General features: G+C 41.5%; 1 protein-coding gene across 16 annotated transcripts in view; it reads right to left on the bottom strand.

Annotated features, from left to right (window-relative positions):
* ADAM22 (ADAM metallopeptidase domain 22) overlaps window positions 1-13,850 on the bottom strand; it is a 148,010-nt gene that overhangs the window by 13,085 nt on the left and 121,075 nt on the right. For 6 of the 16 annotated variants that reach the window (XM_080385539.1, XM_080385547.1, XM_080385550.1 and 3 more), the window contains 3 exons: window positions 13,421-13,521; window positions 12,778-12,844; window positions 9,534-9,644 (listed from right to left, as the gene is read on the bottom strand). In XM_080385539.1, coding sequence (XP_080241665.1) covers window positions 9,534-9,644; window positions 12,778-12,844; window positions 13,421-13,521 — 279 coding nt within the window. Of the gene's footprint in view, window positions 1-7,369; window positions 12,845-13,420; window positions 13,522-13,850 lie in introns of those variants that run through there. The other 10 variants (XM_080385548.1, XM_080385549.1, XM_080385540.1 and 7 more) reach the window with 4 other exon arrangements.

Genomic DNA, 13,850 nt, shown 5'->3' with positions numbered 1-13,850 from the left:
GTGACTAAATGGCAATTATCAGTGTCTTTATGAATATCTTACGCATCTCCTATATCGATATAAACACAGCAAATAAATCTATTATTTTATAACACATTGATTTACACAAATGCATGCACTTGGAGGCCAAACTGTTAGTTGTGAAGTAACAAAGGCATATACAAAGTGCTAATAACAAATTATTATACATGCAAGCATCATACAGTGCATATTGTTCCAGCCAAAGAAAGAGTCTGATGAGAATATACAAAAATGGACTGATTAGTCAATGGCAATCAGCATTTCTGTACAAGGTGAGTAGAGTAAGCAGGAGCAAGTAAATGTTTGTATCACATGAAAGGCATTCTTTTCATGTCAATAAGGCAGCAGCACATTATTGACTGAAATTTTATACCCAAGAAAAACTCTTATGCTTCTGTTTTGAGATTCTGCACTTTTCCCAGTTGAGAGGATTCTATCAGGCTTTAAATCTGGGCAGAATAAAAGGGAAAAAAGCCTCAAAGTAGAAAAATTGAGCTACGCTAGCCTTCTTGTTCTGTTTCGCAGACTAACGGCATTTTTCAAAGGAGGCCTCCCACAAGTGCAGGCACATCACCCAGACCCTCCCTGAGCACTGCTACCTACTAATTTCTGAACTTGCACATCCCTGAAGATGGAGAGTTTCTCTCAGTTTCTACAGACAGGTCTTCCAAGCCCTTGAAATTCAGCAGGGGGGCTGCATGTTGTGCAGTGATAAGCACCATTGCCAACATCACTGATACCAAGAAGCCACAGCAGCCAGCCCTGGCAGAGCGCCCCGCATCCCTGGCTCTGGGATTTAAAGGATCAAGTCCTTTCATGTAGAGAGGATTACAGACAAGGCAGGGACCGATTTGTGTCTGGAATTGCTTTGTATCTCTATTACTAAGTGAAACTCATTTACCTTTAAATAATTATTCTTGATTTTGGATTAGTGTATCGTTTTGTTGTACCTGTAGCTCCCTACAACAGCACAATCTCTGGTGTCCTATACAAACAATGACTGATGGTAGCCACGAGCAACAAGTTGTCAACGGAGATAATATGGTGAGAGCTCTCCAGTCTGGCTCACAGTGCTCTAATGCCTCACGTGGTAGCCTGTTCAACAGCACGGTACAATTATCCAAACATGGAAGAGTACATCTTCAGCACATGCACCTTGATCACCCATTAAGATGAACTGGACATACAGGAATGTTTTCAGGAAGAAAATTTCAAACAGCTACTGCAGTGTAAAACAAGGTTTTGTATGTCCAGTGTCACAGATCTGGGCACCAAAGCGCACATGCAAGAAAACAGGTTATTTTTACCAAAAAAATCCAGGGAAAAGTTCTCAAAGTGCTCTGCTGTTCACTACCTGTACAAGTCCTCTCATCTCTGCCCACACTTGGACTGATAAGGATCAACAAACTATTAGTGAATCCAGAATGAAAAAAAAAAATAAGAAGAAGAAGGGGGGAAGATGAGAGCAGATTTTACATATTATTATTAATTATCCAATTATTCACTAATTTTGCCCCACAGTTGCAGCAGAATTTAAGATGTTCATGTTTAAATTTATAACAATGCCCCTGGAGATTAGAAGCAAGGAACTGGGGGTGCTGGATCTGGCCTAGCAAGCCCCACCAGAAAGCTGTTTATATAGGTACCACAGCCAGGAGGTGGCACGCAGAATGAAGGCATCTCCCATCCCTTGTGTCACAACATCGCCTCCTGCACACCACAGGCTCTTCCCACCAGTTATGTTAGGCACCGCAAGAGAAGGCCATGGTGAGTGGGAAAGCCACAGCCTATCTATCTGTCCATCAGCCTGAGCATGTGATCCTGGAAGGAGCAGGAGCACCCCAAGGATGGGGCATGTTGAACATCTTCCCTGCACAGCAGGTCCTCTGACCAGGATGCCTAACCAAGCCTTTAGCCAGGCAGCTTTGCACCATAACTCAAACACAATGCTGCCTTTTCAAAAGATTTTGAAGCCCGTACCTCCAGTGTAGCTGCCTCCATGTCCTTCTTCTCAACCCCCGCTTTGTGCTGCCTGCTCAGCTGCAGTTTGCACACCTACCTGATGTGCCCATTGCTTCTGACCGACCCGTGCAAAGGTACAGACAAATACACTGAGAATGCAGTTGCACACTTAGAGAAATGACCTTGCCCTCCCCTCACAGGGCCTTGCCACTGATGTCTGCTACACAATTGCATGCTGGGTTTTGTCATCTTTAGTGCCATCTGCTGAGACTGTGAAAACATACCACTGCTAAGTGTACGCTCACAGATTTTACAATGTGCCTTGTGTGACAAGCATAGTTGTTTGAGGTGGTTTTTGATCACCTTTCAAGTTACGCCCTGCAACTGTGTATGTGCTGTGTATCCCAGATTTCCATATACTTTAAATGAGAAAGAGCCAGGCATGACCTTTCTCATTTACAGGATGGAAAAAAAGACAGCATTCAGGGACACTTGCAGGTAATGCTGGGGTTAAAGGTAGGCAGAACTTTGCAGTTTTGGTCAAGGGTGGGATCCACTTAGCTTTCACTGGGGTGTTAGTTCTCCCGCTACCAAATCCATTACCTTTCATGCCAAATGTCACTTCCAGCTGCAATTTATACAAGAAACTAGGACTGCGTTCTGCCCTGTACACATAACAGATTTGGCGGTTTTACTGCCATCCCCAAATGAAGCCATGCACCTCAATGCCCTGCAAGAATTTTAATTTCTGACCAGAAAGCAAGATGTGGCCACTTTGTCTCCATCTTTCTGTCCTGGAAGCTGAAACTAAGAGTGTGGGGAGACCATGCTGTGATTCACAAGAGAACACTGTGGCAGCAGGAGGACATCTGCATGCACTCCCCTGCAGCCAGGCACCTGCCCACTCTCCCTTCTTGTCACCTAAATGGGGAGAGTGCTGGCCCACAAGAGATGGTGTGAAATGCGTCACCTGGTCACACAACTAAATGTCTTGCGACTCCAAGTGTTATTTTAGCCCAACTCCAGGCAGGTGGCCCTGACAGATTGAACTATTCATAAGCTGTGCCTGATTCTGTTTTGCAGACTGAAAATAATTCAATGAAATCCAACTAATGTCAACCTGGTGAAAGCATTTCAAGCCCAAATGTTGATACTATCAGCCTAGCCTGACCTTTACTGCCACAGGTTCAGCTCTTTGCAGGACATCATCAGCCTAAATTATCCCACGTTAGGAAGTTGGGATCTTCTAAAAACACTTTAACATTTTAACCTTTTAAATACAGTTCCTTTTAAAAACCACAGGTGTGCACAGGTTTCCGCTGAAAGTGCAGCAGCAGAGGAGAGGCTCAGCACGTGGGGGGCTGCAGAAGAGGCAAAGGCTGTGGCTCAAGCTATCCACCAGAAGCACTGCACAGCCGTGCCTCAGGAGCAGCATTCACACACTTTAATGAACCATTCTCTCTAACTCTTGAAATGAAATCCTGATCCTACTGATGCCAACAGGCTTTTTTCCATTATCTGCCAACAAGGCCAATATTTTGCTTCGGTTCTAATGGGGAAAACTTTTTTTTTCCCCCAAACCCAGTCTAGAGCTGCCTTAGCAAGAGCAGGGAGCTAATGGCTCATCACAGCCCTGGCCTCAGCTGGATGCTCACGGAGGAAGGCAACAGACCTGGCAGAGCAGATGAATCAGCTCTGGCTAATGATCAGCTAAGGAGGAGCTGAGAAGAGATCAAGGAAGAAGACAGCAAGAACACCAAAGCACATTAAAAATAGGAGTGAAATAATAGCCTGTTGTCTCCTCCCTTCCATGTCCCTTCTCAGTGCCCTTCTGGTATGCGATGGCCATTTCTTCCTTCTGGGTATGTGTCCTGGATCTCCATCTAAAAAACCTGTTTTCTTTGTAAACTATTTTTATACTTAAGCAACTCCTACAGAATGTAAGTTGCTGTAAATATTTGCATCAAATCAAATATAGGTAGCTCAGTGGTTCAGAAGGTGCCTTCTAGGCTTTTTTTGTCTAGAATTAACTACAGAAATGCCACATTCTGGGATTCTGACAGTTTATTTTCCCATACCATCATGGTTCCTGAGTCTTTCAAGATTCAGTGAGGATTTCAAGTAGTCTTTAACCTTATTTCATAAGGTCAGTCTGTGCAGTAGCCACTGTAATTGGTAGTAACAAAAATAAGTGATAGTATCAAACTGGTAAAACAGCGGCTCTTGCAGCAAAGTCAGTATCAGGAGAAGACTTCTTGCCTGGGTTTATTGCTGGGGTTACACAGCTGTGGCCTGGCACATAAAATTAAAATCTAGCCTAGACTTTGAGCAAGAAAATGAGATTTTTCTGTAAAGATCTTATTTTCTTACAGAAGGGAAGCCCACAGCTGGGAGGTTTCTGGCACCAGAGACAGCAGCTATTATTATTACCATTAATGAAAAGTAATTATATAGCAATACCCATCAGACTTGCAGACTAGAAAGAAAATTAAATAACTAGGACACCAGGTGTCAGAGAGAAAAATTTTCATTTATACAGGATTTTTTAAGCTGATGGAGGAAGCCTCTGTGACAACTAATATCTCTATTTTCTGAAAATCTGCAATGTTCCTAGGAATTGTAGGGAGTGTTTTTGCCTTTTTTCTTGATTCTACCTGCAAAAGCACCAGTCATCGAAACATTACGCCTAAAACTATAGGGAGACAAGCAAAACAGCACTGTTACTTTCAGGACATCTTTAAAAGAAAAATCAAAGATGATTAGTGACAAAAATACCACTCAGCTAATTATATGGTGTAAATGTTTTATCCTGGGCTATGATTCCTAAAATGTAGTCTCAGCTGGACGGCCTGACTTCAGCCCCACCTTCTGATTTATGAAACAAGATTTGTTTTGTTTTGTTAGTGAATTACTTCACAGTTTCAAAACCCAGCCATATGATGTTCAGACACACCATTCTTAGGAACAATGGTTTTTTTGTCCATGACAGATCAATCAAAATTGCACCTGAGTTTTGGAAAGAAACTGTTCAGTTTAACCTCTCATATGCCCATGGCAATTCATCCCAGAAGATCTGATCCTTTGCCTTCCATAATATGGCTGCAGAATACTTCCCCATGGTTACCTCAATTAATTAGGAAATACAGGTTTCTAAATTTATTCTAGTTTCTCTCTCATTTCTAAAGCTACTGCTGCAGGCAGTGATTAGTAAGTTTCTATGGTGTAAATTTTTTAATTTATGTTTCATCTCTGCTGATATAGCAGAGCCCTTAACAAATGGGTCAGCTTAATCCTCATCTACATGCAAAAAATTCTTGGTTTATATCAACCACAATTAGAAATGTGACTCATTCAGTGCAACAGTCAAAAACTCTCAGGGGCAGGGTATGCTCCTATCAATTTAATCTAGTTACTAAATTAAGATATATGATATTAAAAGATGAAAACCAAATTAAGAGTATCCACACAGGAATTAAAACCTGTTTAACTAAACCATTTAAAGTAACATATTTTAAACTAGTGCTATCTTCATATTCCAGCAATGTCTTTGTTTATTACAACCACAAAGCTTCTGATATAAACACCCTGAAAGACAGCTGTGGGGTTAGGTTATGGTGGGTGACTGATGGCCTTGCCTGAACAGCAAAGGTCAAGAAGGTATTTTTAGGAAAAGGTTTGCTAATAAAAACACACTTCATTTTCTAGTGTTGGTTTGACTAATTTCACCTTCCAGTGACTTTGGGTCATTACCAGTCTTGGTCTGCTAGTCTAAAGGACATCCCACAAAGATTTTGCTCCATATGCAGCTATGTGGATTTCACAATCAGGTAAGCATTTAGCTGTTCCATGAAACTGAACAGCTTGAGGCCCTGCAGTCCCTTCTAATGCTTCTCATGGCTTCTGTCTCCCCAGTTCTTGAGCATGCTTGTTGAACTGCAGACACCAGAACTGGACCCTGTATCGTAATGCTAAAACCAGCCATGGTAGAACTACTGGACTCACAATACGCCCTGCCTGAATGTCCAAGCACCAGCACAGAGACCTGGCTGATGCTGGCGGGCACAATCACAACAACCTCCTGTAAGCAATGGCTCCTTCTGTAAGGGATTTTCACTCCTTGTTCAGGACAGACATCGGGACTGGCAGGCGTAAATTTACCTCATTTGCCCTATTTGTTCACTGAAAAGCCTTTGTGATTCACGTCTGCAGCTTTGTGATTTAAGAGCTCTTGACAGCAAACATAAATGGTTTTAAAAAGTGACAATTTTATGCTCTTGTAAGACTTTGGGACATTTTTAGTTCTAAAAATTACTGAAGTCCCACCCTGCTATTTAATATCTACCAGTGTCACTACTGGAACAGAAGTGTTTCATTAGCATCTTGTGATACAACTCCATCACTTTTTTTTTTCCCCAAATGCACACTGGACATATTTAGTATATGTTTCTGCAATTTGCACTATTATTGGGTCTACCTGTGTAGCAAAATTACTGCTAAGATTCTATTTACTTGTTCGTACCATCCTTCACTCTTTCAGATAAAAAAATTTGCTTTGTATTCTTTTTCTTTGTGTTTCTACAATTCTTGTTTCAGCTTCATTTTTGATATGTCAACTTAAAGCTTCATGGCTTGCTAGCTGATTTTTTCAGCTGATGCAAACTTCTGTCTCAGCTGTGGGATTGTCTTCTAGGAATCTACTAAAATATTCTCAGTTTCCCGCTTCATGTAGAACAGAGAGGCCAGCTTCATGCATGCTTCTTCTCTTTAATTTGGAACGTATCAAATAATACACACTTTCCCCTTTCAAAAGCAAGTAATATGAACCCTACACTCACTTGTAACAGATTCGTTAGTGGTTTGATAAATAGAGCACAGGGTATATTCTCATACATTTAATTTTCCAATTATAATATATGAATTATTTCATTGTAGGCTGAGCGTAAAATACCACTACTTTTTATTCTTTTTTCATTTAAATTTTAGTATGCACTATATAAGACAGTGGGTAGAGTGAATGTGTTATGAAACCACTTGCCTCAGTAAATTACATTCTATTTAAGTTAATACTATTTTATTAGTGATAAATATGTCTCATGCCCATAAAACACTACTTGGCATAAAATGATGAGAAAGCTACTACAAGCTATAGATGATGGTGGGAACGCATGCACTACACACATCCTTTTCAATGGCTTCATTAAAACATTCAGGAAAAGAATTGTAAATTGCACATGAAGCCAAAAACAGACATCAAAATGCAGCAAAAAAAGAGGGGCCCTTTGCACCTACAGTAACTTGTATTGATTTATACAAGGTAGGAGTCCCAAGATATTTGTATATGCTGGAACAGCTCTTAAAAATGATATAGAATTAATTTACAAAATACCTAAAGTATGGTCCTTCAGTGTTTTTATTCACATCTTCTACCCACTTAGCTACATTACATTCTCTTTTGAACCATGGGTTTAAATACCTGCAGAAAGCAATGGAGGGAACAGAGAAAGCAGAAGAACAAGAATAGAAAATCTGAGAACACACAGCACAAGCTTAGCAAGGATGTCTTCATCCCCAAAATGCAAGTGAATATGGCAAATAAATCAATACGGATGTTGGGTGAGGACTAGGCAATGTGTACAACTGCATGAGAAAATCTGACGTATAACAAAACTCATATGTTTGATTAACCTGGAAACTCCTTGGGATACATCATTCATTTAACATCTTAAGGGTAAAATTCACTCCTGTGCAGAGGGCCAGCATTAAGCTCATGGTTTGAACTCCTCTCATGATCTCCGAATAAGGATGAAGGGGCATTTGGGCTCCAATCATGCTGTTTGCTTCCATCTAGAATATATAGCAAGACATAAGCTAAATGAGCACAGAAACTTGGGCTTAGCCCTTTCTACAGGAGTGAATTTCAGCCTTGGTGTGTTAAAAGGCTCAAATCATTTGCCACTACAGTGGTAATTTTTACACTTGGGTGCAAATAACCCTCTGATTTTTCAATGATCATTTATTCTGTAGGACCACATGAAGATTTACTGGAGGTGGGCTGCAAAGCTACCTCACATTTTACAGAAGTAATCTTGATACCAAAACCACACTTTCTAGAAAAAAGTCTGAGCTACATACTCATATTAGTTACATGGAAACTATGAAATAGAGTGTTTAATTATCTGGCAGTAATATTACCAGGGAAGAAGATAATTTTTTGTAACTTGTTTCCCTTAGCCCCCAGTAACAAGCAAATTCCTTTGGCTCTGTCATGTTAAGAAAAAAAGGGCAATGCAGAAACAGGAGTCTGCCTGCTTCAATTTAAAGTCTGTTCTTGTATAAGAACGGCAACAGTTTAATGATTATTTGTGATCACCACCTTTATATAATAGAGAGTAGCACACTCTGAAATAGGAAACAAATTGTAACCAAAGAAAAAGGGAAAGAAAATTCCTCTTTACATTATTTTCAATATTTCTAGGCCAGTTCTTGCCACCCTTATTTATAAGAGTGACGCCAATGACCTCACACATGGGAACAGGCCTCACAAGGGATTGCTTGGATGAGTAAACTTTGGGCTAGATCGTGTTGTTCAACCCCCACCATATTTCAAACCATGTTGACGACAAAAGCAGCAGCACTTTTTCAACTTCTTTTGCTCCTTTTTTGCTCTGGAACTTCTCCTCCCCGCCCCGCACAAGCACAGCCACAGCTCTCAGAAAGTACTCGCCCTCAGCCACAAGTGCTTCTAAGTAGCTTCCTCAGCTTGCTTATTTATCAGGAATCAGGAGTGCTTTATGCTTTCCAGCTGGGGCTCTTAGAGAAAGGAATGGTCAAAAGTGGTAGCACAGCAACAGATGAACCAAAGTGAAGCAACAGGCTGACGCCAGCATCACCAGGAACTAATAAACTTCTGCTTTAGCTTTAATTAAAGGTGCAACTACACAGTTTCTTGTACTTGCTGCAGTACTTTTGACTTGCTTTTTTTCATTTGAAAGTCTTTTGGTAACCATGAAACACTCCCAATCTGGCTTCCTGTATTACAAAACGAAGTGTAATGTGGTACCAAAGCATGCAGTTGTTGCACAACCGTGTTGCAGGGTTTCCTGGCTGTATTACAGACCGTCGTTCACCACCTCAATTCATCTGTTACAGAAAGGTTAAACTTGAGTTACTGCAGATCACTACGCGATACCATTAGAAAGCTCTCAGGCTGATCTTCCTGGCCACGTGTTCTTTAGCCGTGGCAGAATCCGCATTTTCTCAGAGTGAGAAATTCCACTTTAAAACACAAGTGGCCTTTACAGGTAAGCCTACAGCTAGACCAACAGCTCAACTTGGCTTGTAGCGCAACATGCAACAAGGCAAAAGACCTGGGCTCAAGAGTACTCGTACTCCTCAGGCTGGCGAGGAGGAAGGTTAGCTAGCGCTGCATCAGCAGGAGCACCTCCAAGCAGTCACGGTGCTTTGCCGCAGTGAAACTATTGTAAACTGAGGGAAGGGACTTTTTACGGGATAAAATGGCAGCCCAGAATGCAGGGGCAGGTGAGACTGACCTGTGATCCCGACTCCCTGTTTGGGGGTGGTCAGAACCCCCTGGGCTTATGCCTTGGGCCGGGATTTGGTGGGCGAGAGAAAGCCCAGGCTCAGATGCATGAGTTACCCTGCTGCAAAAAGACAATATATAACAGAAAGTCTAAACCAAAGATGTTTGTATCAGTTACAACAACGAGGAAGACAAACGCTTACAGGAAAAGCAGTGCAAATTAACAAAGGTCAGAATCACTATTTGGCATAACGTATGTTCCCTGGGACCCGTTTTAACACAAGCTCCCAATTAAACTGCCAGCTTATTCAGAAAACTCTTATTATCATTCCTGGATAACCCTGATTTCAGTAGAAAAATTGTATCATCAGGCCATTTCATCAACCCTGTTTCTGAAAAAGCTGCAGAAACATTTGGCCTGTTGCCATTCCTTCTGCATGAACTGAACCATCTGCCTTTAGTAAAGAACACAAGTTTTATTTTAAAACATCTAGAAACAATTAAAAACATCTCAAATGAGCTTTAGCAGTCTCCATAGAGCTATACACTTAGCAGAAGCCTTGTTCATGTATCTGTTAGATACAAGGGGTCGAAAAAAGGTGTGAGCAGAACATTTTTCAGGAACTGTCTGATGTGCTTGCAACCCTCCCGTCAGCGCTGGTCCTGAGGGCAGCAGAGCTCAAACCTTGCTTAGCTCTTAAGAAATTTTTCTTAAATGATTAATGGCATGAATCTTTACCTGGCGCTTGGCTGTATGCAAAGAAAAAACCCTTGTGCATAATGTATGAAGTTACTGCAGACTCATGCACGTCTAATACTTTTGTAGGCAACTGTACTAGTGTGCACCTGCTTAAAAAGAAATAAACAAATTGAATTCTGCACAAGGTATGCCACAAATGAACCTGATTTTCTAGTGGTTAACTACACTTTCTCTATTACTAACAGGAGACCAACAGTGTTACCCCCTTCCTTCCATCTCAACAAGTACTTTTCATTGGACTCCCAGGGGGTGCACAGGTGGACTTTCCAAATGCCACCGACCACTTCAGAACACAATTCAATATTCTTCAGTATTTCCCAAAGAAGGTAAGCAGGTAAATTTGGGGAGAGCTTTCATGTATTCTGAGGCATCCTCAAAGCAGCTGACATTGCTTTTTGTTTTCCTAAATGAGCAAATGCTGGCCAGGATTAGATTATTCTCAATTTTCTCTGCTCAGAAATGAAGTTTTCTCTCTAACCACAGCCACTGGGCATTCTCGCCAGTTCTCTCCGTTCCCACAAAACCGACACTGCACATGGAAAATTCAGTGGGAACTCTCTCTCCAAGGGACAACAGGCTTGCCAAAGAGACTCAGGCAAGCCATGCAGTCCTGTGCAGCCCAGGACAGAACCCATCGGGAGAAAAGAGCATTTTCCTGCCTGACAGGCCTCTCCCACGAACACACACTCTGTGCACCATTCCTAACAAACTGCTGCACAGCCCCTGGGAAGTACAAACCTCCTCCCTCTAGCACCAGGGCTGCTGTTGGGTTGAGAGACTGTAACAAACAGCAAGAAGGAAAGCAGAGAATTAGGTGAAAATTATGGGACACCTTTAAAACAAACAAACAAAAATTACAGGGAAAAGAATTTCTAACTCACACACTCTCTGTCTACCCATTCATTTAGTGCTCTGAAGTTTTCAGAGCAAATGTATAATACAACAGCTGAGCAGCAGAGGAAAAAATATGCCCATTGAGGTTTTTTGCTTTTACTGAAAACAATAGTCTTCCCATGCAGTTACATTCACTCTAGGCTAAAAAGAGCTGATCTGGTTTTATTCTTTGTGCACCAATTCAGCCCCAATGTACACCTCTGCTGAACGAAAGAATAATGGTATCATTAATTTAAAATATTTTTTTAAACCAATTTTAAGAAATACAACTGGAAAATGAAGGAAAGCACAGGACAAATTTCTAAAGAAGAATGTGCAATCTCATTTGTATTCTTGGCACTTTGGTCAGACTAATTTTGCTTTTATCAAACTGTCTCAAGCAAGGAGAAAAGAAAATGAGCAAAATAAGGTTTCAGTAAAGAGTTTATCAGCACAAAGACCAAGAGCACAGGGGCACTTGACAGATAAACTGCTCCAAGGAATCTAGGGCTAAAATTTCTCGTTCCATGTTGCCATTTTGACCATGCAATGTTATAACTGCAATGTATCAAACTATTATTTCTGTAACTTGTAACAGAGGGTCTTCTCTATAAACTTCTCTGAGTCTACTCACCTCAAGACAGTGCACTGCAGGTGGAAGAAAAGTTTCAGAACAAGCTCAAAATCCCCACCCCAAAGAAAGCAGGGCCCAGAGAGTAGTTAGCGTTATTAGTTTCCAGCAGGGTTGGTATCAAGCCCATTTGCCCATAGAGGTGCAAAGTTAGTACTAATGATACAGGGAATGGGCACTGTCATCGCCACCATGGTCAAAGAAGGGGCCATTCCCGTCTGGCATAAGTGCTGTAAGAGCAGGCCAGTGCTAGACAAGCCAAGAGATGGTATTTCCAGCCATTCACCACTCATTCACAAAGGGAGCCTGAACCAGCAGGTTTAAGTACATAAAAAAGGCTCTCTCCCTACAGGGAACATTGCAGACATGGGCTCTTTAGTATATGTAACCAATAAATCAGTAAGGAAAAAACTCTAAGCCATACTGGAAAGGTGTGAGGATCAGTCACTTGGTAAGGGCTCTCATTACCCATTTATTGCAGGGCTTACTCAAGACTGGCTGTTTCAGGCTTACATCAATAAACTTGAGGGTACTCTCAAAGCAGACAGATAAGTCTCCTAAAACCTCCAGGAAAGGATGCAGAGATACAAATCTCTAACTCTGCAATGGCCCAACCCAAGGTGAAGACAAGGGTAGAAAACAGGTTATCAGAAATTCAGTATTGAACCAGGATACACTCAGCAATGGCAGTTTACTGTAGACAAAAGCCTGCAGTGATGGTGCAGGCTGCCATCATCATGGGGAATTGCTATGGGAACGACTGTGAGGAAGCCTACATAAAAAAGAAAATTGATAGTTAATTTTTAAAGAATACATAAAAAGAGGTTGAAATACATTAGCCAAACCATTTATCAGATATCAGTCAGCAATCAGAATGGGCCACAGAGCAAAAATGCAGCTATCTATTTTTCAGTACTCTTAATCTCCATCTAGAAAACACAAATATGAAAACTGTACTTTTTGGCTTTGCTTTTATAAGTTCAGACTTACTCAGTTGAATTAGACCGTGGCCTAAACCTTTTGCCTCTGACTTTCTTTCTGTTTCCTCCTATATTACCTGAAAGAAATCAAAGGATAAAGAAGATGGTAAAACAATTTGAAACTCACCTGCATCTCATGCCAAACTCTACATTCTTTTTGCATCTCCAGCAAAAATGTCATTGCCTCATTAGCTTTAACCATTTAAAATTCACAGGTCAGTCCCTCTTGATTTACCTCAGACCAGCTAAACCTGTCACTTAGGTGACCCTTCTCTACTTTTCGCCGCAACTGTGAAGAGCAAAAAACTCCTTAATCTCCGCTTTCATTTGAGAAAACCACTACACTTCAAAAACCACTAAACACTGCCTGATAGCATCACAAAAGCTGGCAAGAGTGAATGGACTTTTTCCTCTTTTTCATGTTAGCTCACGCTAGAGGAATGGGAGAAATTAAATGTTGTTTCTTTGTGACAAAGCATTGTGTAAAAAAGTTATTTGGGTAGGGTGCTGCTAAATCCCAATTCCAGGTTAATAACAATTAGCACAATTTTAAGGAGTCATGCTGCTGTCCTAAGATCAGCTAAACTTTCAGCAGAGCAGCAATGGCCCAGAGGCTGGTTTCCACTGTGGCCAGCACGGAGGTTCACACTTACCTTGCCAAGAATTACTCCTAGGCCTCCCATTTTCACAAATGTCTGAAATATGTTTTGTGTCTGGGATCCTTTCACTCCAGGAATGAGATAATCCATTTGACCTAGAATAGGAGGGCTCAGATGCGGTTATTGTTAAGGGCATTGTCTGACATCACTGTTAGCTCAGCAGTTCACAGAGTCACATTCCCAAGGCTGGTGACATAACACAGCCTAAGGTCTGTCTGCACTAGCAGAGCAATCGGGATTTCTGGTTAAACCCTGCAGTTAGGCTTCGCAGCTGTCCCTGCAGCTGTTCGGTGTGCCCACGTTCAAGAGCCAGGCTCCAGCACTGCTTTCTTGCGTGTTTGCTGTGGAAAGCACAAACACCAGTGCACACCAGATCTCCTTTGGATTTGCATGTCTGCTCTAGTTCTTAGCTGGAAGATGCTCT

Source organism: Falco punctatus (assembly GCF_963210335.1).
Source record: "Falco punctatus genome assembly, chromosome: 4".
NCBI classification, from domain to species: domain Eukaryota; kingdom Metazoa; phylum Chordata; class Aves; order Falconiformes; family Falconidae; genus Falco; species Falco punctatus.
The sequence above is the reverse complement of the archived record's forward strand: the minus strand, read 5'-3'. Positions and strand labels throughout refer to the sequence as shown.